General features: G+C 46.8%; 1 protein-coding gene across 1 annotated transcript in view; it reads left to right on the top strand.

Moving 5' to 3' along the window:
• Positions 1–16,251: 16,251 nt before the first annotated feature.
• The window catches only part of A2ML1 (alpha-2-macroglobulin like 1), a 32,111-nt gene continuing 24,636 nt past the window's right edge, over positions 16,252–23,726 (top strand). The window contains exons 1-3 of the mRNA XM_030537924.1: positions 16,252–16,411; positions 20,964–21,126; positions 22,679–22,731. Of these exons, the coding sequence (XP_030393784.1) occupies positions 16,286–16,411; positions 20,964–21,126; positions 22,679–22,731 (342 nt within the window). The 5' untranslated portion in view covers positions 16,252–16,285. The remainder of the gene's footprint in view (positions 16,412–20,963; positions 21,127–22,678; positions 22,732–23,726) is intronic.

Here is a 23,726-nt window from a genome sequence, read left to right as displayed (position 1 = left end):
CCTCTCAAGGTCTTCTGTCTCCAAGGGTACTGCTGAGGCCAAACACTCTTCCTCTGGTACTGGCAAGCCTGTGAAGCCCCTGCAATAAATGAAGGCGGGATAGCTCCCTTTTATGGACACCCAACAAGCCAGTTAGCTGTACAATTCCTCTTGGTAGCTGTTTTCTGCTTGCTTTACCTCCCTGCATATGTACAAAAAAGAAAAAGAAAAAAAAGGGAGTGGGCATCTCACCATAAGAGCCAAGGGGAAGGCTAGAACTTTTTAAAATTGGGAAAAACTTCCCTTTGTCATTCTCTGGGCTGCAGGGACACGGAGCAGCTATGCTATAAGCAGAAATGCTGTGTAAGGTTTGAACCAGGTATGAAGAAGTATCTTCCATACCTAGAAGAAATCATTTGGACAGGGAATGTTTAGATAAACATGATCAGGTTTATTTCTTTATTTTGGCTTGTGGATCTTCTCTGTGCTAACCCCTGATGCTTTTGTTTGCTTGTAACCTTTAAGCTGAACCCCCAAGAAAGCTATTTGGGGTGCTTAATTTTTGGAATTGTGCTTTTAAAATCTAGCAAAAGCCTAAGTTCCAGAAGTATTTTCTCTCTTTTGTTTTTAATAAAATTTACCTTTTTTAAGAACAGGATTTCGATTTTTGTGTCCTAAGAGGTTTGTGCATGTTGTTTGATTAGCTGGTGGCAACAGCTAATTTCCTTTGTTTTCTTTCTCAGCTCTTCCTCAGGGAGTGGGGGCAGATGGAAGGGCTTGAGGGTTCCCCACAAGGAGGAATTCCCAAGTGCTCCTTCCTGGGTCCAAGGGGATTTTTTTTTGCATTTGGGTGGTGGCAGCGTTTACCAAGCCATTGTCAGAGAAAAGCTGTAACCTTGGGAATTTAATACCAGCCTGGAGTGGCCTGTATTAATTTTTAGAATCCTTGCAGGCCCCCACTTTCTGCACTCAAAGTGCCTGAGTGGGGAATCAGCCTTGACAGCTCTGAAGCTCTAAGGAAAGGAAGTGCTGCTCCAACAGGGCATCTGTACCCTTCACCTGTAAGGAGGGTAAGCACAGGGTACCATCAAGCTCAACCCTGGCATTGGCACCGAAGCACTCTGCTTAGCCATTGATCTCATCGTGCTCCTTAGCTCAATGCTAGCAGTTCAGCTGGGGGTCCCAGTACCAGCAGTACCCTCAGTACTGAGCAAGCATCAGCACCTGATGTCTATAAAGCCTCCAGTACGCCCATCATCACTGGTACCGTCAGCTCCAGTTCCAGCAACCTCAGCTATGGAGATGGTACTGTGGTCCTTTCCGGTACCACAGGAGTTCTGATACTCGAGGGACTTCTTGGTGTCAGATGAACCAGAATCCCCATTGCTCTCTTGATACTGAGACCTTGGTCTCTGTGTGGCCATTCTGTGGTGTGGGACTCTTCTCTGTCCTCATTGGCCACCCCCAAACCCATAGGCACCGACTTCTAATGGCACTGTGGGTGCTCGACCCTCTACTGCCCCCAGCTTCGCCATGACTCCATCCATGCCTCGCCCCCATTCCAACCCCTTCCCCAAAGTCCCTGCCCCAATTCCACCCCTTCCCTGCCTCTATTCGACTCCTTCTCCAAATCCCCACACCAGCCCCGCCTCCTCCCCTGAGCATGCCACGTTCCCGCTCCTGTTCCCCCCCGCCCCGAGCTTGCTACAGCTGTTTGGTGGCGGCAAGAGCTAGGAGGTAGGCAGAGGAGGTGGGAGGCGGCGCGCTCAGGGGAGTAAGAGGGGTGAGGTGGGGTGAGGCGGAGAACTTGGCTGCCAGTGTGTGCAGAGCACCCACTAATTTTTCCCCGTGGGTGCTCCAACCCTGGAACACCCACGGAGTTGGCGCCTATGCCCCACTATGAGAGGATGTGGAGGAAAAGGAAGAGACTCCCAATCAGTCTCCTCAATTTCTGTGAGGGGTTCTTCTACATACCTCTTTAGGAATCCACCTTCATGCAGGGAGGACCTTGTGGATCAGTATGCTACCTCCACTTCCTTATGACATATTGGGACACATAGGCTGTCTATTGACAGCAATTCAACAGACCATCAGTACTGTCCCTTAGGGAGACCAGGGTTTCACACTCTCCCTCTACCCATCCATGGCAGGAGGAGATGTTTTAAAAGCAGGAGGCAAGGGCAGATGAGGAAGTCATCCCTGGGACTCCCATTTTGTTGTCGTTGCTAGTTGAGGCAGATATCCCTCCACCACCTTCCATGGCCGATGGCTTCAGACAGTTTCAGGACCCCATGAGAAGGGTAGCTGACACTCTGCGGATTCCTCTGAAGGAAGTTAAAGATCTTCATCACAAGCTGCTAGACATTTTGCAGTCAGCAACACCCTCCAGAGTGGTGCTACCTAATAATGAGACACTCCTGGATCTGGCTAAGATAGTATGGCAGATGCCAGCCACTATTCCACCAACATGTAAAAGGGCAGATAAGAAGTACTATGTGACCCTTAAATATGCCGACTTCTTATTTTCCCATCCCCTATCTAACTCCATAGTGATAGATGCTGTGAATGAACAGGGTAGGCAGCACTTTTGGAGAATTATCCCCTATGACAAGGACCAAAAGCAACTGGATCTCTTTGAATGAAAGTCTTACTCATCTGCAGTCCTGCAGTTCTGGATTGCAAATTATCAGGCAATCATGGCCAAATGCAACTTTACTAATTACAACAAGCTCACAGCCTTTATTGAACAGCTATCACATGACTCCAGGGAGCATTTCCAGTCCATAATTGTGGAGGGTAAGTTAAGTAGGTGACTTGTTGGATACGGGACAAAAATCAATTCCCTTCCTCTAGTGAAGGAATGAGTTGTCAAAGTCACCACCTTAGACATGGCAGATATGACTAAGGCAGAATTTCTGGCAGAATGAAGGACTCCAGGGCTACCTTATGCTCCTTGAATATTTACACATCTACAAGCAAGAAGCATTTTAGTAGATCACAGATTGCCCAGAGGTTACACCTGGCTCAGTTCTCAGGATACCATAGACCAGCAGAACCCCCAAGAAAGAGAGACAGGTTCTGGCAGAATGAAAGACTCCAGGACTACCTTATGCGCTGTAGGTGACTTGTTGGATAAGGGACAAAAATCAATTCCCTTCCTCTAGTGAAGGAATGAGTTGTCAAAGTCACCACCTTAGACATGGCAGAAACCTGTCTGAAACCTGTCTCTCTTTCTGGGGGGTTCTGCTGGTCTATGGTATCCTGAGAACTGAGCCAGGTGCAACCTCTGGGCAGTCTGTGATCTACTAAAATGCTTCTTGCTCGTAGATGTGTAAATATTCAAGGAGCATAAGGTGGCCCTGGAGTCCTTCATTCTGCCAGAAATTCTGCCTTAGTCATATCTGCCATGTCCAAGGTGGTGACTTTGACAACTCATTCCTTCACTAGAGGAAGGGAATTGATTTTTGTCCCTTATCCAACAAGTCACCTACAGAGCATAAGGTAGCCCTGGAGTCCTTCATTCTGCCAGAAATACTGGCAGAATCCTGCATTGGTGTTGGAGGGAGTTCCCTTCGCGGCTGCGTCCTCATCAGTGACCCTCATCTCTGATGCCTCAGACTTGGGATGGGGAGCCCACCTGGGCAATCTCAGCATGCAGATGGTTGGCAGTATTTCTGGCAACTCAAAGGGGAAGGAACTGGTTCTATTGCTCCTAGCTGAAGGAGAGCCCACCTCTTGCATCAGTAGAAAGTTATGAGACAGAGAACGGGGGTTGAAGGGAGGGAGTGACAGGAAATGGAGGCTGTAGCCTGATGTTATGCCCTCCCAGACACATTGGTCTATGGTGATCCATTCCCACACCTGGTGGAAATGGACAAGAAGGTATCCAAAGGGAGGGAGGTAAGCTAATGAGTGCAGCTGTAAATCCAGAGGAACAGGAAGATTCAAACCCTCATCAAACCCATCAGAACTACTGTTTAGATGACGCCTGATTGAACATGAAGAGCAGTTGAGCAGACCTCTTCTACTGAAACCTCTCTCTCTTCTTGGGGGGTTCTGCTGGTCTATGGTATCCTGAGAACTGAGCCAGGTGTAACCTCTGGGCAATCTGTGATCTACTAAAATGTTTCTTGCTCGTAGATGTGTAAATATTCAAGGAGCATAAGGTAGTCCTGGAGTCCTTCAACATATGCAGGGAGTCATTCATGGTCTCCAGGAAAAGCTTTTGACCATCAAATGGGAGTCCCTCTACTGTATTCTGAACCTCTCTCGGAAACCCCGAACGTTGGAGCCATGATACCCTGCACATAACTACCAATGTGAAGATGGATCTGGCAGTCATATCTGCCATGTCTAAGGTGGTAAATCACATGGTGGCAGAATCCTGCATTGGTGTTGGAGGGAGTTCCCTTTGCGGCTGCGTCCTCATCAGTGACCCTCATCTCTGATGCCTCAGACTTGGGATGGGGAGCTCACCTGGGCAATCTCAGCATGCAGATGGTTGGTCAAGTCACAATCGCTCCCTACACATCAACGTTGGGGGGCTCAGAGTGGTTTGCCTGGCCTGACAAACCTTCCTACCTCACATAAGTAGCAGGGTGGTCCAAGTCCTGATGGACAATACAGCAGCTATGTTCTATATCAAGAAGCAAGGTGGAGCACATTATCTGCCCTTTGCCAAGAAGCCCTCAGGCTCTGGAACTTCTGTTTGCAACATGACTTCCATCTCACAGCTGTGCACCTCCCCAGGGCCAGGAATGCTTTGGCAGATCACCTCAGCAGGGCCTTTTCATCTCACCACGAGTGGTCCCTCTATCCAGAGGTGGGGGACTCCCCGTGTGGACCTGTTTGCAACTAGGGAAAACAGGAAATGCCAAGTTTTCTGCTCGATTCGGGGATTGACAGAGGCTCCCTGTTGGATGATTTTCTGCTCCCGTGGTCAGGGGGTCTGTTGTACGTCTTCCCTCCAGTACCATTAATTCACAGAGTCCTCATGAAGACCAAGCAGGACAGGGCGAAGGGGATCCTCATAACGCTGGTTTGGCTGTGCCAGCACTGGTTCAGCACATTGCTGGACCTCTCGGTAGCTGCTGCATTACAGCTACCGCTCCAGCCGGACCTGCTGTCCCAGAGCCACAGCAGTTATCTGCACCCGAACCTGGTGGCACTACACCTCATGGCCTGGCTGCTGCATGGTTAAATGTGTAAGAGCAGAAGTGCTTGGCAGTGTCCAACAGGTCCTGTTGGGCTGCAGAAAGCCCTCCACCAGAGTAATCTACCTGGCCAAATGGAAGAGGTTCACCTGTTAGACCTCGGATAAAGGGCCTCACTGCAGTTAATCCTGGACTACCTTCTGCATTTCAAGCTCAAAGGCCTGTCCCTTTCATCTGTTAAGGTTCCCTTGGCCGCTATCTCACCCTTCCATCTGCCATTTGAGAGTAGGTTGGTTTTCTCCCAAGATATGACTACCAGGGTCCTCCAGGGCCTCTACTCACACGTCAGGGACCCCATCCCTCCATGGTACATGAATCTTGTGCTGTCATGGCTTGCAGGAGCCCCCTTTGAGCCTCTGGCTTCTTGCTCTCTCCTCCTCCTTTCTTGGAAGGTCACGTTTTTGGTTGCAATAACATCTGTCCACAGTCTCTCTGAGATTAGGGCACTTACCTCAGAATTGCCCTGTATCTATATTGAAAGGATCAAGCCATTCTGCAAGTTGACGCAATTGTTCGTGGCAGTGGCCGACAGGATGAAAGGTCGTTCTGTGTCTGCTCAAAGAATTTCTTCTTGGATCACTGTCTACATTCGCTGCTGCTACAATCAGGCAAAGGTGCCTCCTCCGCTGATCGTAACCGCCCATTCAGCCAGGGCGCAAGCCTCTTCGGCAGCTTCCCTAACCCAAGTGCCTATCCAGGACACCTGTAGGGTGACCACCTGGTCGTATGTCCAGACGTTCATGTCCCATTAGGCACTTAACCCAGCAGGCCTGGGATGATCCTGGCTTCAGTAGAACAGAGCTGCAAGCTGCAGGACCGTGAGCTGTAAGCCCACCTCCAAGGATAGTGCTTGTGAGTCACCTAGAATGGAATTGACATGAGCAAGCACTTGAAGAAGAAAAAACAGTAACCTACCTTTTCGTAACTGTGGTTCTCCAAGATGTGTTCATCATGTCCATTCCATTACCTGCCTTCCTGCCCTTCTGTCAGAGTTGCTGACAAGAAGGAACTGAGAGGGCATAAGGTTGGCAGTACCTAATATCCCAGCGCATGAGCACGGCACTCAAGGGGGAATCACAGCTGGCCCTATGGATACCACTAAGGCAAAAAATCTCCGACGATTGTGCACATGGGGGCACACACACCTAGAATGGAATCAACATGAGCAACACATCTTGAAGAACAACAGTTACAAAAAGCTAGGTAACCGTTTTTTTGTTTGTTTTTTATGGCTATTTTTTTTCAGGTCTTATATTTCTGCAACCCTCTAGATCATATGTCTTCAAATTTTGCTCATTAACCCTGCCCTGCACCCTCCTGAGGCTCAATAAATTTCAAGAAATCTGACTAAGCATGTTGATTTTAGAGGACTTAGAAAGAGCCCCCTTTAAACAGAAGTAATGATGCAACCTTGGCACTTCTGATGTGCATATTCCACTGTGCAAGCTTTCTGCAAGCACTCAGGCAAATAAACTCACTTGCTCTGACATCCCTGGCAAGCAAACACCAAACAGCCCTAGCCACGACAAAACCAAATTGGTGGTTTAAATCTGAGTGAATACCTGTGGACTTTTTTCTGCAGTATATGACCAATTCTACTGTCCAGGGATCAGACTCATCCCTAAAATCCAGCTATCTCTGGATCAAGAGAGTACTCTACCCGAATGATGATAAGCAACACAGGGAAGGAAGTGAAGAACAGCTCCCCAATGAAACTGTAGGGGGAATCTTTGAACTCTTATGCTGTGCAGGAGGTGAAGAATTGGTTTCCAGGTGTTTGAAATACACCCACTTCTATAGTACCTCAGTGCTTTTTGCCTCTACCATAACTTACTGGACCATGCTCTGATTTATCTGCACAGGAACCAGCAAGTAGACGGAGACATGGTCATGCTGCCTTAGCCAATATATTTCAGAGTCCCCTGGTACACAAACGAGTTCTGTGCAACTGAGGTCTACAGGAGCAGATGGTACAATAAGACTGGTAACTGTCTCTGCTATCTTGCAAAGGCAAGTGAATGCAGCTGTGTAGCACTGCAGTACCGCGTCTGTCAGCAGCATCCAGTAGACATACGGTGACAGTGAAAAAAGGCTAAACAGGCTCTATGGTTGCCGTGCTATGGCGACTGCCAGGGCAATTCAGGGAAAAGGGCACAAAATGATTGTCGCTGTTGCTTTCATGGAGGAAGGATTGACTGACGACATTTACCCAGAATCACTCATGACACTGTTTTTGCCCCATCATGCATTGGGATCTCAACCCAGAATTCCAATGGGCGGGGGAGACTGTGGGAACGATGGGATAGCTATGGGATAGCTACCCACAGTGCAACGTTCCGGAAGTCGACACTAGCCTCGGTACATGGACACACACCACCAAATTAAAGTGCTTAGTGTGGCCGTGTGCACTCAACTTTATACACTCTGTTTCCAAATACCGTTTTCTGTAAAATCGGAATAATCCTGTAGTGTAGACATACCCTTAGGCAAGATAGCAAATAGGAGAGACATAGGGCCATGGAAGTGTGTGGCTATACTAGCCAGGAAGAGAGTATCCTGACCCCACCCAGTGGGCAGATGTTGGGAAAGCCTTGGGTGGTTGGTTGGAATTTATTTACTTTGGTTTTGGAATTCTTGTTTTAAATTAAAGCCAGCCCTGAGAAAGGACTTTGGATTAGATAGTTGTTGGGAACTTTATTCTACCTTTCAGGTCGGTGTTTGCCTGCTGGTTTACAGATGCCCACAATGAAATTCTGACTGAAGCCTTCAGACAGTACTCAAGATGTCTTGCCCCAACTTCTCAATAACTTTCTCCAAAAGAAGAAGTTAGTGATAGGAAGATGAGATAGTCGAAATCCGGATGTGATTTCTTGAGCAAATGGCTAATGACTTCTAGCTTGAGGGAAGCTGACTGACAGAGATAACAATCTAAAGCAATACCATCAGTCTAGCTCTTCTCTGGCTTATCTCCACTGGGTACTCCACAGTGGCACTTCAGGGCAGTACTGAGGGGAAGGATTATTCTCACAGGAAGCATTTACCAACCTCCCTTCTGTCCCATCTGTGTTAGGCCATCCTTAGATTAACTCTCAGATTTCTTTGGGTAACTCAAGGGAAAACAGTTTCCCTCTGGCATTTCCTGGAGAGATCTAGGAGGATCAGAACATCTCGGGCTGTGTGAGCTCTTGTCTGATAGTAATAAAACCGGTTAAACTAGGATGATGCTCCAGCTGCCATCTCTGAAAACCAAACCAACCTGTTAGTCAGTTGACTCCTCTAGTTTGACCAGCTCCCTCATCACAGATGTTAAGTCTCCCTCCAGGTACTGATAACCTTATTATGCAATCCAGCCCAGGGAGAGGTAAGAGATGTAGCATTGCATCACCCAAGCAAGGAAATCATTGGGGTGTGAAAACAAGCTACCTATAACTGTCACCTCAGCCCTCAAAGTTAATGGCACAGCTTTGATTTGTGTATCTTTGTCTGGTTGTATCTTTGTCAAGTGAGTTTTTGCCTAATTGTGAACCCACTTATTGATGAAAAGGTATAGCCAACTAATTCACTATAGTTGCAGTTCATTGTTAAGAATGTTCAAGAGACCAAATAACCAAGCTCAGCCAAATGTAATGTCTAAGGATAAAGCAACACAGTACAGGAAAGAAGGAATTAATACATCAACAATCCTTTCCAGGAAATGAATTTTTGCAGCGTATTTAGTTCACCTTACACAGAAGGTGTGTTTCTCTAATGGTCCATTAAATTAGCCATCTTTTATCTAATGGCAATTTACAAGTAACAGAGCAATTTTCATGTCACTTAAAGTTTAACTAGCCAGCCTGTGCCAGTTTTGTCTTTGGTGCCTCCCTGTACTTTCCCATCTTTTGTTTTGAATATTAAATTTGAAATGTTAAAGGACATGAAGATACTCCTTAATACAAAGTATTTATACACCATACGTTATTTCCATACCGCCTTGTACCTTTGTTTCATAACACTCATCCATCTAGCCTTTGACAGCTTCTGTATTTTCCTAAGGGCTTGTCTGCACTTGCTTGTTCCCATGCCTAAGCTAAGCTGCTGACCTATACTTGCCCCTGGGCGTTGTGGGGTATATGCCTTAGCATAAATGTGCAAGAATAAGCATAGTGCAATTTAGTATGTTTAGCCAGCGAGCGTGCGCGCACACACACATTATATTAGTATCATCTGCATAATACCTATTCATATGGTTTGTGTGTGCGTGTAAATAACCTATATGCATTGGCTAACATGCTTGAAACTTGTGGGTTCAAAAAATTGTCTTTAATTGTTATTTTATTGTGCTCATGTTCTACTTAGGAGCAACTGTGAGAAAAGAAGCAGAGAGGGAAACTGTCTGGAAAGTCAAGACTGAAGTATGAAGCAGAGTGAGAGAGGGAGAAATTCTACTGGAAAAAGGAGGGTGAAAAATGGAGCAGGGTGAGATAAATTCTAATGGCAGAATAATGGCAAAGGCATCCACTTGCACCAGTGTAGCTTTTGTGAGGCCTGGGGGGTTCTATACCCCTAATGTAGAGCAGAGACTTCCATTTAGGAAGAAAATATTTTATAAGTGAACCTCCCTTTGGAGGAGGTGAGGAGTTAAAGCAAAAACAGTTCAAGAACTTAGTCTAGATTCTGACTTTCAGAATGCAAAATAACATGTTTGCAAATCTTGTGCTGCCAAGGGTTTTGCACCTATCTGGTTTTCCCTTATCACTGTTTTTTTGAGTCAGGCCTGCCATAAGCAGCCATGGTGCCATTGTGTCTCTTCTAGATTTGGCCCTCAAAGTGCTCCTCATGATCCATCATTTCTCCATAACCTCCTCAAGGCTGTGCACTGAAGAGAGCTCTGTGTGGCTTGGCTCTTTCACCAACGGAAATTAGTCTAATAAAAGATATTACCTCGCCCACCTTGTCTCTCTAGAGGTAGAATTGACATGCTCAGTAATTATAGAGCTGGTAAAAATGAATTAGGTCAGCACTTCTCCTTCCTCCACTTCTTTCCCTCCTGGCCAGTGCAGGTTTGTTCCCTACACTCTGCTCCAGGGCTTCATCTAGTCCTTGTTTTACATGTCGCAAACTACGGAGCTTCTCCTTTGTGAGGAGGATGCTACTGCCTAATACAGCTAAGTAATCTTCCTATGAGCAAGGATATCCTGAGATCCATCCTGAAATTTCCCCCCTTTCCTCAGTTTCACCTAGTCCTCCACCCTAAACATTTCCTCTCCCTCCCCGAAGTTAACAGCTTTCAGATACTTGATAATTTCCCTATCTCCTCTTCTTGCGTAACATACATTTCTTGTGAAAGTAAGGGCTTGGCTGTACTCGAAACTTCAAAGCGCTGCCGCGGCGGCGCTTTGAAGTGTGAGTGTGGCCGCAGCGCCAGTGCTGGGAGAGAGCTCTACCAGCGTTGCATGTACTCCACCTCCTCATGGGGATTAGCTTGCAGCGCTGGGAGCCGCGCTTCCAGCGCTGGGGCAGTGTTTACACTGGCGCTTTACAGCGCTGTATCTTGCAGCGCTCAGGGAGGTGGTTTTTTCACACCCCTGAGCAAGAAAGTTGCAGTGCTGTAAAGCCAGTGTAGCCAAGGCCTAGGATACTGATAGCTCAGGTGAGAGGCAATAATATTGCTTTATAGATTCTCCCCACACAGCCCTGCCTGTGCTCCTCAATCCTGCCCTGCAACCCCCCTGCTATTCCAGTTCTGGGCTCCCCATTCAGCTCTGCCAATGCCCCTCAGTCCTGCCCTGCAGCCCCCTGTATCCCAGTCCTGGGCTCTCCACACAGCTCTGCCAGTGCCCCTTGATCCTGAACTGCACTTTCCAGACCTGAGAGCCTGATGTGGAACTGCCACAGCTTAACTATTATATTGTGGAATATTCTTTGCAAGGGATATGGTGGAAACGCTACTGCTTAAATTATAAAACTAGGACTGAACATAGCCCTGGCGAACCGGGAACAATCCTTCATAGGACTCCTGGGACAGAAAGGATGTGTGACTTCATAAGCAACTCTAATTTTCTAGGAATCTGAATGTCAAATCCATGCACCCAAACTGAAACAAAGGAAATCACTTAAATCAGACCTTCCTGGTATTTTTGCAGACTGTGCTAAGAATTTCAGAAGATACTAATCTGGGAGGAAAAATCAAACAATGTACATAGAGAGGGATGATTTTCATCACTAGTGCAGCAGTTTGAGTTGGGGCCCAGGTTGAGGGGATGGATTGCTCAGGATGTTCTGAGCGTGGGAAATTAAACCCTTCGTTTTGGGGCAGTGGTTCAGAAGGGAGGCTGTTGCACTGAGGCAGGCCAAGTTTCTGATGAGCACTTTAGCTGTAAGGGTCAAGAGCATCAACCTTTGATTTCTGTCTCAAGAAAGGACAGAGAGGGAGACTGAAGGAAGAAGAATGGACAAGCCAAGACACTGAAGGAGGGGAGATCATTGCACGTACTGGGCTAGTGTGTCAAGACTTCATGAGAGGCGTCAGTGTCTTTCAGAACAGCTGTACTTTACAACAGTAACACCTGAACCCTTTCTAACATGAACTGGGTCCTCTTGTCTCCCTTGCCTATTTTACCTCTCTGGAGTGCAGGAATCCAGCTATAATTAAATGTTATTCAGCAGCAGGTGCGGCACATGAATTTTCAGCTTTACTTTGAGGACTGTGATTTCCTCTTGGCTGGAACGTGCAGTGAGAATATTGGCAAGCTGCCACATCTCAGTGTAGCACAAGGACCCCTCCCCTTCCTCTAAAACCTTTACTTGGGCCCATAATGATGAGAGGAGGAAAAGAAGTTTTTGCTGGCATAGGATGCCCAAGGCTTAGGGGTAGGGATTTAATTTTGGAAGCCATTCACATGTCTAATTGAGTTCATTAGATGTGAGCAAACTGTATTGAAAGAGAAGCTTCCCGGTGACCGGGCCAAAGAACATAAGAAACTGTGTGATCGGATAGAAAAACATATTGAAAGTACACAAACTAAGGAATGCAAACAGCTCAGATTATTGCAGCAAACTTTCATGCTGATGCACTGGATGCAGGTGATTTAACCTGAATACAGCAATAAAAATATCATTTGATTTTTATCTCCGCAACTTGAATAAGCAATGAAGTCCATATATTCTATTCTGTAGATCAGTTGCAGAAACACATTACTCAGAACAATGGAAGGATTTCTCAGCTGCACATATGTCATCTCTATGCAAATTCTTTTGCAATTTCTTTCATTTGGACTGAGCCATTCCATTTGGTACTTTCCCTTGGCTAGATTTGTCATCTGCCAGCTGCTCGAGAACTAGATACTGTGTACATAATCCTGTCCTTCTCCATTATATTACCCTTTCCTTGTTCATAAAGGTATGCAGGTTAATTTTAGAGCAGGCACGTAGCACTTTCTCACACTTACCATACAGTACACATGTATTAGGAAGAGATGCTAGTTGCTACTACAGAGGTAAAGCAGAGGCAAAATTTCCATTACTCTTTCTCCCTACAACCTTGTAACTGCACCCACACCAGAATTGTGATCCATTTGCCACAATTATGAGCTTAGGCTGGGATTGATCTTTTCCCCTTGAAAGTCTGAGGGAAATCAGTTAAGGTGTTTGGGAGATACTAGACTCCTAATATTGGGATGATCTCACTGTATAGCTATTTTCCAACAGAGTTGATGTCCCATCTTATCTCAAAAATGGTTTGGTCTAGAAACTCCAAATGTGCTTTAATACAGTCCCTTAGGAGTGCTTGTATCTTTGCCTAGTTTTTGCCAGCTGTGTACTTCCTAAGCAGAGGGTCATAGCTGTCAGCTGGATGGGCCATACAGGAGCTACAGGCAGTCTGCTAAGTCTTGTCTATACTAGCAAACATACTCATAACTCTCTACCAGTGCAGCTCCACCAGTAATAGCAATGACATTACAGCTTCCATTCTACAGACAGAATGTGGATATATGGCATCTAGACAGAGCTCAACTGTATGTCTGCTCAGAAGTGTTAGATGACAGGGGGCAAGAATGTCTGAGTTCTGTCTATGCTACAGGTGTTGGCAGCTGTTGTTCCTATTGGATGAGCTGCATGAGAGGTGAATTCTGGCTATGAAGTTTGCTACTGTAAATACAACCCTGATATGATAATTCTCTGCAGGGCTCTGTAGCAATCTGTTTTTTTAACTGTTCTTCATTTGTTCTTTCAGGTGATTCATATATTGTTGCTTTAGGTGTTGGTTAAATACCTTCAGCATTGTTTGGTTTGAGGCAAGGTTGTTTGCATCACTGGTTAGGAAGCTATAATCTGGGAGTGGTGTTACATTGGGTGGCTCATGTTTTCATTTGTATTTAATTTTTAATCCCCTACTGCAGGAAGTATTTGCTGCATTGACAAAGTTGTGTGTTCTTTTCGATATGTCGATTAGGAGTGGGAACTTAACTAGTTCTCTGCAGCCAGTGTTACTCTATGTATTGTGACAAAGTTCCTCTTCTACCTTGGTGGGTCCTGCGATTATTGGCAGGTTTGCTCACCTCAGTGATCTCCCCCACAGCCTGGATCAACTCCTCCTGTGTCTGATCAGGAGTTGGGAGGTTTGGGGGGAACCTGGGCCCACTCTCTACTCCGGGTTCCAGCCCAGGGCCCTGTGGATTGCAGCTGTCTATAGTGCCTCCTGTAACAGCTGCATGACAGCTACAGCTCCCAGGGCTACTTCCCCATGGCCTCCTCCAAACACCTTCCTCCTGGTGTTTGATAACACTTGTACTCCTTGGTCCTCCAGCACACCCTCTCCCTCTCAGCCTTTTGTACTTCTTGCTCCCAGCTCCTCACATGTCCCCCACAAACTGAAGTGAGCTCCTTTTTAAACCCAGGTGCCCTGATTAGCCTGCCTTGATTGGCTGCAGGTGATCTAATCAGCCTGTCTGCCTTAATTGGTTCTAGCAGGTTCCTGATTACTCTAGTGCAGTCCCTGCTCTGGTCACTCAGGGAACAGAAAACTACTCAACCAGTGACCAGTATATTTGCCCTCTACCAGACTCCTGTACCCTACTGGTCTGGGTCTGTCATAGTACATATGAGCTCTCTTTTACTCTCACACACACATACTGTACTTATACACATAATGTATATACTCCTTAGTTCTGGCCAATTCAGAGAAAAAAGGCCTGAGTTTAAGTGGTTTTTCCAGCTTTCCAGAACTCGTTCATCTCCATTCCAGTCCAGAATAAGCTCCCTTCACAGGTTAAATCTGAACTCCCCACCCTCCCTTCTCCAGCTCTTGATTGGTGGATTGTCTTCCATACCTGACTAGGCAAGAAGTCTTCTTTAGAGTCACACCCCTGACAGAATGAGGATATAAGGCCGGTACCACATAAACTGAGAGCCAGAGAGAAAGCAGCTTAGACTCTGTTCTTCTTTCTCCCCCTCAACTTGAATCCTACCCAGAGGCTTCTAGGTAGTTCACCTTGGAGTGTTGCTTGTGGCAGGAGATGTGGCTCCTTCTCCTGAGCACTCTGGCCCTACTCCTCCAATCTGCTGTCCTGGATGACCCTGTCCCGTAAGTCACTGTGGGGTTAGGGATTGGCTCCAGCTCTTTGACTGTGGAGAGGAAGAGGGTAAGGGGTTGGAAAGAAGAAGCAAATTGCTGTGGGGGGAAGTGGAGGGTACTTTGGTGGCTAGAGGCATTATAAATGCCCAGAGTAGGTTGAGGGGGTAGATTGCTGGGGAAGAGATAAGAAGTGGGAGTAAGGAGGTTGGGACAAATGTTTGAGGGTGATGGGTAGGGATGGGCGTGATGATAATGGTTGGCAGATTGGAAAGAGGGAATATCAATTGACACGGTCAGGGAAGCAGGCAATTGGTTAGATATGAGGGATCAGGAATGGTACTTGGTTGGAGGGGGAATGGGTAGGTGGAGGAGGGACAGTTGGAGGAAGGAACAAGTGACAGGAGGTGCACACGGACAGTTGTGAATGCTGTGAGGGAGTCTGTAGGGAGCGGAGAAATAAAGGCAGGTTTTCCAAGACCCCTAAGTGGAGTAAGATGGGGGGAGGCAGGCAAAAGAAGAAGCTGGAGATTTTTTTATAGTTCAGCATGTGGGGGACAGAGAAATCTGTTGGAAGTCTGGTGTCAGTGCTGGGTGGAGACTCACTGACTAAAGCAGTTGAGTTACAAGACCAGGTCTGGGGTCTCTTGTTCCTTGATTCCTAGCATTTCTCTCCCTTCCCTTGTTCTTTACACCTCCAAAGTGGTGAAATTTTCATGTTGATACCATCCCCTCTAACCTCCCCAGATATCATCCTCTGTGCCACCACTGGCTGTTACTAGGGAGATAGTTAGGATGTCACAAAGGGCAGGTAACTACTTAGGCAAAGAATTGCAGGGCGTAGGAGGGAGTCCCAGCTGGAAATCGTTTTCTTTGCGTTTGGTTTCCCATATCTCTCCCTCTGTCCAGTCCTTGTGCTTCTTCACTGAGAAGTACTGTGATAATGGAAGATGGTTGCACAGAGAGAGTTAACCAAGGTACATCAGCCCTATAAGACATGTTGTCATGCAGTGCAACATTACTACCAGTAGCCAGGATGATTATTGTGATGTCACAGAGGGTGACAGAATCTGGTAAAGAGCTGCTTTGATTGGAAGGCAGAAACCAAAACTGACAAAAGCAGCCTCAACTCTCCTTGAGAGATAGTAGAGATTTTCCAAGCCTCCCCCAGTGAGGGGTGGGTGTGTCTCCCTGTGGAGGCTGCCAAACAGTGTTGCTGTGTGTATCTGACTATCTCCTGTAGATCCCCAGGAAAGGGTGACACTTGAGAAATGGAGGGAGTATGGTGAGGGAGAGAAACTCAGCCTGTCTCCTGTGCCAGGGAAGGAAGCTTCTGCATTAATCAACTCTAAGTTCACAAGCAGCCAGCTAGGTTGGTACAGTTTATCGGTCAATCAGAGAACTTGATTCCCTGGGAATGTTTTAAAAGCAACACACATGGTTAAATCCTTCCCTCTGATTCTTTCTCTCTCCCTGCTCAAGGAACTATGTGGTTGTGCTGCCAGCGCGGCTGAACTATCCCTCCACAGAGAAGGTCTGCATGGACTTGAGTAACGTGAAGAGCTCCATGCTGCTCACTATCACCCTGGAGACCAAGATCAAGACCTACAAGCTGCTGGATAGGTTTGTCTGGGAGAGGAGACAGCTCAAATGCTTCAGCTTCCCAGTAAGTATCTGCGGGACTTTCAGATAGTGGGAGTTGGATGTGAGTGTGCTTGTGGAGCTTCCTCACTGTTTGGCTTGGCTAATGCACCTGTGTGAAGATGTTTATTGGTGTGACTGGTATAGAAGGACATGCCTTGGTATTCAAATACCTGTTGTGACATACCAGAGTACAATTCAGACTTCTGTGCAGCTGTGTTACCCTGCCCTGCAATGCTGGGTGCTTTGCAGTACTTTGCAGCAGTAGCTCCCACCTGGGTCGCTCAGAAACAGCCTTCCATTATACAAGCCACACCCTGAGTGTCTGTGTGTAACTGCAGCTTGCCAATCATACTTGGGTTACATTTTGGCTCTCACCAGCCTTGTAGATCCCCAGGAAGGGGTGACACTGCAGGGTGACCCTAACACACCCCCAGTCTTAGATTTGTCCCCAGAAATGTATGTCCTTTACTTCCCAGCCCCCTTTTGGACTATGCAAGCTATATTAGGTCTGTTATTTCCTTTAAAAGGAACAATATGCACACAACTTGCCACTCTAAATGGAGTTTCTCAAACACTTCACTTCAATTTAAACACTCTGGAGTAGATAAAACAATATAACAAGGTTATTAATTACATAAAGATTTTAAGTGAGTACAAGTAGTGAGGCATAAGTCAGAAACAGTTACAAGAAAGATAAAATGCAACAGGTGCCTAACTTAACAAACTATGTTAAAATCTAAGCAAAGGTGTTTTTGTTGTCCTCCCTCCCCGCTTTCAGCGGTCTTACTGACCAAACTCGTGAGGTCAGGACCACTCCCCCTAGTCCATCAGCTGTGTCCTTTATGCCTTCAGGTGCAGTGAAGCAATGGGAAGAGAGGGGGGTGGCTCGTGGTGTTTCTCCCTCCTTTTTGTAATTTCAGACTTTCTTGAAAAACATTTCCAGCCGGTTACCAGGAGACAAAGTCTATGGGGGGGAAGGATGTTCCTTGCTACTTCCCCCGCCCACACCTGTTAGAGCTTCCTTTGCATCCCTTGCTGCTTGACTCTATTTACTGCTTAAATGAAAATTAAGCAGAGCACATATTCCTTTGTCTGAGACAGACCTATTTGCCAATCTCAGTTTGGAATATGTGTTAATACGTTATGAGATTCCATTTATAGCATTAACATACAATGTTGCCACACATTTTGTCAGGATGAGACTGATCAATAACTCTAGTTTTCAAACAATACCTTACAAGGCAATACTTTGTGCCAATACCTTACAAGGCATTCTCTGTACAAAGATTATTACAATAGTGTGTAGGGTGTGAATATGGGGTACATTCTGTCACACCTGTGTTCATTTCAACTGTGCTGATACCTCTGAGCCATCTCTCTTGGAACTTTGTCTAGTGTGCTGTGAGGGAATAGGAGCCAGAGAGAAAGAAGCAGGCAGGTAAATTTCTGGTCACTCATCACTTACTCCATTGCAGTGACAGGGTAGCTGGGAGGAGAGGGAAGAAAAGTAATGGGATGCTGGGTAAATGGGAAGGGTGTTGGCAACATTTCAGCCAGTGCTAGCTCCACAATCTGATGCCCAGTGCCTGGAGTAGGGGCAGATACCAACACACATGATTGCCTGAGGGATGATGGATTGCCTGAGGGATGATGACTGTATGGAGCCGTCTCTGTCCTTGTTGTAGAAGATAGCAGCATTTGTCCCACAACTATATGGTTTTGCCTTAAGAAAGCTATTGTTTCAGGCAACATCACTACCATGCCAACACTCAGTTCATGTTTGGAAAGTGTTCTTCACAACCATGAGGGCTAGAGGCTTAATTTTTTTTTAAGGAAGGCTGAAATTCTGGAACACAACTCTGTGGCAACTTGAAAAGACCACCGTAAGTATGCAGCTGTTCATTAGGCTGCATAATTGTATGCTAAGGGGTCCTGAAAACACCATGTCTTGTTTAGTTTAATTTACATAACAAGCATAGAATCGTAGAACTGGAAGAGACCTTGAGAGGTCATCTAGTCCAGTCCCTTGCACTCATGGCAGGACCAAGTATTATCTACACCATCTCTGACAGGTGTCTGTCTCACCTGCTCTTAAAAATCTCCGATAATGGAGATTCCACGATCTCCCTAGGGAATTTGTTCCAGTGCTTAACTACCCTGATGTCCAACCTAAACTGCCCTTGCTGCAATTTAAGCCCATTGCCTCTTGTCCTGTCCTCAGAGGTTAAAGAGAACAATGTTTCTCCCACCTCCTTGTTACAACCTTTTATGTACTTGAAAACTGTACCCCTAAGGCTTCTCTTCTCTAGACTGAAAATATTGGATTTGTTCTATCTTTAATTGTTTTTGTTGCTCTTCTCTGGACTTTCTCTAATTTTGTCCACATCTTTCCTCAAATGTGGTGCCCAGAACTAGATACAATACTCCAGCTGATGCCTAATCAGAGTGGAGTAGAGTGGAAGAATTACTTTCTCATGTCTTGCTTACAACAGTCCTGCTAATATCCCAGAATTATGTTTGTGGGGTGTGTGGTGTTTTTTTGCAACAGTGTTACTGTTGATTCCTTTTAGCTTGTAATCCAGTGTGGCCTCCAGATCCCTTTCTGCAGTACTCCTTCCTAGGCAGTCATTTCCCATTTTGTATGTGTGCAACTGATTTGTTCCTTCTTAAATTGAGTACTTCAGACCATTTCTCCAGTGTGTCCAGATCACTTTGAATTTGAATCCTGTCTTCCAAAGCACTTGCAACCCCTCGCAGCTTGGTATTGTCTGCAAACTCTAAGTGTACTCTTTATGCCATTATCTAAAGCGTTGATGAAGATATTGAAGAGATCCGGACCCAGGACTGCTCCCAGTGGACCCCGCTTGATATACACCCACTTCATGTATAAGGATGATGAATGAAACCCTTTTATTTTCTTATATGTATGTTTTCCTTGTTGCCCAAAGACAGGCCCCAAAATTCAGTTCTAGAAGACTGAAAGCAGGATCCTTGCTAGTTGTACAGAGTAGTGCACTGACTGGGTGTGCCCTAACAGGTGTGGTGAGCAAGGTGTGAGCAAGTCCAGTAATATTAGGGCCCAGAGGGAAAGATTTTTGTGGCACTGTAGCAAGAAGCTCTTCCTGCCCCAAGCTATGTTGTGCCAATGTCAACACACATGTCACAGCCCTTGGACACTTACCTCTGCAATTCACATGTTCTGCAGTTCACATGTTCTGCAAAGTGTTTTATTATAAACAAACTCTGGGTGGTTCTAAATGATAGATAAGAAAGCTGGGCAGTGGGCTCATGGTCACGTACCCATTGAGTCAGCTCTATTTTAACTCTCCCCTGCTCACCGTGAATACAAGGAGAGAGAGAAATGGTACTGGTTTGCAGCAGTGCAAGACTGTGCTATGCATTTCACTGGAGCGCAAGCTGTTACTCTTGGCCTCTTATCCCCTAGGGCAAACAGACAGCAAGTGTAAAAAATCAGGATGGGGGTGGGGGGTAATAGGAGCCTATATAAGGAAAAAGACCCCAAAATCAGGACATCTGGTCACCCTATTCCCCCTCCCCCCCGACACACACACATACTCATTAATGCAGAGTAACTGAAGTGTAATGGTCTCTGGGAGGAAGGCAGCACATGATGTTGGTGGAGATGGGCTGTCTGGGGCATTTAATGAAGTAGGTATTGTGTTGATTATTAGTGCCCAGATTCCCTTTGTCTTCCTCCTCTTCCCACCTCATGCCTGGCAGCTCCCAGCATGTGCCCTAGTCAGGACCAGCGCTAGGGTTTCTCGCGCCCTAGGTGCACAGCTATTTCGCCACGCCGCGTGCTGGTCCCGTGGCTCCGGTGGAGCTGCCGCAGCCGTGACTGCGGGAGGTCCACCGGAGCCGCAGGAGCAGCGGACCATGTACAGGAATGCCTGCGGCAGCTCCACTGGAGCCACGGGACCAGGGGACCCTTCACAGGCACTACTGCGGCAGGTCCACCGGAGCTGCCTGCCGCCCCCCCTGGCAAAATGCCTCCCCCCAATAATCCTGGCACCCTAGGCGATTGCCTAGGCTGCCTAAATGGAAGCGCTGGCCCTGGCCCTAGTATTTGGTACTGCTCTAGGTGTGTGTTCATTTTGATGCTTGGTGAAGGAGCCACAGGCTGGTAACTATTGTCTCGTTCGGTCCATTGAACGATGGCAAAGGTCAGATCTGTGCAGCTAATGGCACTGGTGAAGCCCTAACTCAGCACATCTTTGAGTTGATAAATACTCTTCACCTAGCAATAACCTGGGGGAGAGAGCTGGAGCCCACTTTCACCGGCTTCTTGACACTTTCACAGTATGTAACAAATCCACATGCAGCACCTAGTAGTCACAACTACCATTTAAGTCACACTCTCGTGTGTTCTTGGAGCTGAAGGAGCCCCAAGAACACAGACCTCTTCAGCTAAAGGAGAAGTCACTCAGCTGGCCGCAGAAGTAGGTTCCTTATCTCCTCTGTGGGGACTACTCACTAGTGGGCAATGTGATCATTAATTTCCTCTTCCAAGGATTGTGCCTAACTCTCCTAATGTTGTTTCCTGTGTACCCCAGGTCCCACCTCCTTCAGGGGGCACTGAGGAAGTCACTACCATTCAGCTGTCTGTACGTGGGGGCAAGAGCAAGATAACTGAGAAGAAACAAGTCCTGATTCAGAGGGCCAACAACAGCACTTTTGTGCAGACTGACAAGCCTCTCTATATGCCAGGACAGCTGGGTAAGAAGGGATCTGCCCTGAGGGATTTCCTTTCTCTGTGTTTGTGTGCATGCAGATGTGCCATTGGGTGTGCAGTTGTGAGCGTTTTTTCTTTGTGTTAGTGAAAATGAGCATAACTTGCAGATGAGAATGTTGTGTTTGTATGCATTTGTGTTTGCAAGTGCGTGGGCAAGTGGCTTTTGGTGCATGTGTGTTTGCAGATGTGCATGTGACGAGGTATTTGTCTACAAGCTGGTATATAAGCAGTGTTTATCCTCTGGCGAGTACACGTCTGCAGATCTATTCATGCCTAGAGGTTGGCGTGTGCAGAGGTCTGCAAGTGTTATGAGTGATGGTAGCTGAAGGGCTGTGTGTGTGTTTCTGCACCAGTGTGCACGTGTGAGTTTGCAAGTGTACACGTGTCTGGAGATGTTCGTTCACAGATGCTGGGGTGAGTACGACAATGCCAATGTATCTGCTGGTGTGTGCAACTAGTCTAGTCTAGAATTTTTCCTTTCCAGTGAGCTCCCTGAGAAGCTGCGCAGCTATTGGCAGAGCTATGGCCTTTTTAGGGAGGGGTGTGTGTGTATGTGGTGTGTTTTGTGTTTTTGTTTTTTTTTGTTTTGTTTTCCTCTCACTCTCCTTTCACAACCCCTGACCAGCAGATTATTTTTCTTAAAAGGTCTCACAGGCTTCTCCCACACAGCCAAAATAAACTCATCCCATTTCACACCGAAAACACCTATTGCCTTTCAGCTTCATCTCTTCAGAACCCTGTAAAACAGATGAAGTGGAAACACCAGCCCAGCGGTTCTCAACTATATATTTTTAAACCCAGGGACCCCTAAACTTAAATAGACAAACCTGCAGACCCCCAACCAGAGGTGATGGGGGGGAGGGGGAGGAGCACACAGGGTTACACCCACCACCACCCTCACTGATTTCTGCCTTCCATTGGCTATGCTCCCTGCTGTGCTGAGGTAGCAGGGCAGTGGAGTGATGTCTCCTTGTCTAGCTGCTGCCTGCTCATGGAGTCAGTGGCTGTGAGGCAGACCCTTCTGATGGCCGGGGAAGATCTCTCTTCTGCAGTGAGGCTGCAATTTTGGGTTGCACCTCCCCCCCACCCACCCCCCGCCCAATTCAGACAGGCTGAGTGGCCAGCTGAGTTGAGTCGGGGAGGGTGGAGGTGACACTACCTCCTTGAGCTCCATCGTGTGAAGTTGAAGCTTGACCCTGAGCCCTGACACCCAAGACTGAAGCTTGATCCTTGGTGGACCCCCTCAAACCTGGTCATAGACTCTGATTGAGAACCAGTGCACTAGACCCACCTCCACACCACGCTTCACAAAAATACTTCCTAAGTTCTTTTTCTCCTTGCTACATATTCCCCCCCCCCATCCCTGTTTTCAAAGCCCATCAAGCCTTCAAATACTTAATGCCTCAAACTATGAGGCTTCAGGGAACATGCTGAAATGATGCCTTGAACCTGTGTATGCAGCTGGGACAGGGGAGATAGGCTTGGATCCTCACATGAAGATTAGTCTAAAGGCATTTTATTTTTTCTCATTTGCAGTGAGGTTTCGAATTGTCACTTTGAACAACAATTTCATCCCACTGAATGACAAGGTGAGAAATGTGGCAGGGGAAGAGGAGAGAAGGAGGTAGAAGGTAGTGTGTGGGGAGAGCCTGCATTTGCTTCTGCCCTGGGGCAGAGGGCTTTGTACCTCAGGAGTACCAATCTGGGATCTCTCAGCAGCTCCAAGAGTTTGAATTTTCAGAAGGGATCTGGGATTTCCCCTTTAAACTCCCTTCCTGTTGTTCCTGGCCCCCAGATCCAAACCAGAATCAGGTGGCTTCTGAGTGCTGCCAGCACTGAGCTGCCAACTGTAGCTCAGCCACCTCATTCCCCTGAGGTATGGGGAGCTGCTCCAGGAAATTGAATTGTGACAAATATGGTGGTGTCCTGTAATATCCTGGATAAATCTTGTGGAATTAAGTTAAACCTTCCTGAATTTGCAGCAAAGAATCCTGTGGCATCTTATAGACTAACAGATGTTTGGAGCATGAGCTTTCATGGGTGAATACCCACTTCGTCAGATATATTCACCCACGAAAGCTAATGCTCCAAAACGTCTGTTAGTCTATAAGGTGCCACAGGATTCTTTGCTGCTTTTACAGGTCCAGACTAACATGGCTACCCCTCTGATACTTCCTGAATTTAAGTTTAATATCTGGGGGCAGGGGTCTATTGTATTAAATGACTAGTTTATGTATTTTGTGAGCTATGGATTGTATGTATTTCCATGGGGAGGGTAAATACAGCCCCTCCAGGAGCTGGAACAGTGAGGGGTGCTTAGGCAAATTCATTCAGGGTGTCACCCTTCCAGAGAAGTGCCACCACCTGCAGAGGTTCACATGTACTAGTTCAAGCTCAATTATGCAGAGACCAGCAGACAATGAAAGGATTGGGGATTACTTGTCTCAGGGCCTTCTTTCTGCTCCAGCACATAGACAGGGTCCCCAATCCTTAGGGAAGGATTGGAAGGACTTTGGCCTACCATGGCCCCCATAAGGCTGGGTTCTTCTACTGAGCAAAGGGTGTTAGGAACTTGAAGCTACAG

Source organism: Gopherus evgoodei, chromosome 1, assembly GCF_007399415.2.
Source record: "Gopherus evgoodei ecotype Sinaloan lineage chromosome 1, rGopEvg1_v1.p, whole genome shotgun sequence".
Classification (NCBI taxonomy): Eukaryota; Metazoa; Chordata; order Testudines; family Testudinidae; genus Gopherus; species Gopherus evgoodei.
The sequence above is the reverse complement of the archived record's forward strand: the minus strand, read 5'-3'. Positions and strand labels throughout refer to the sequence as shown.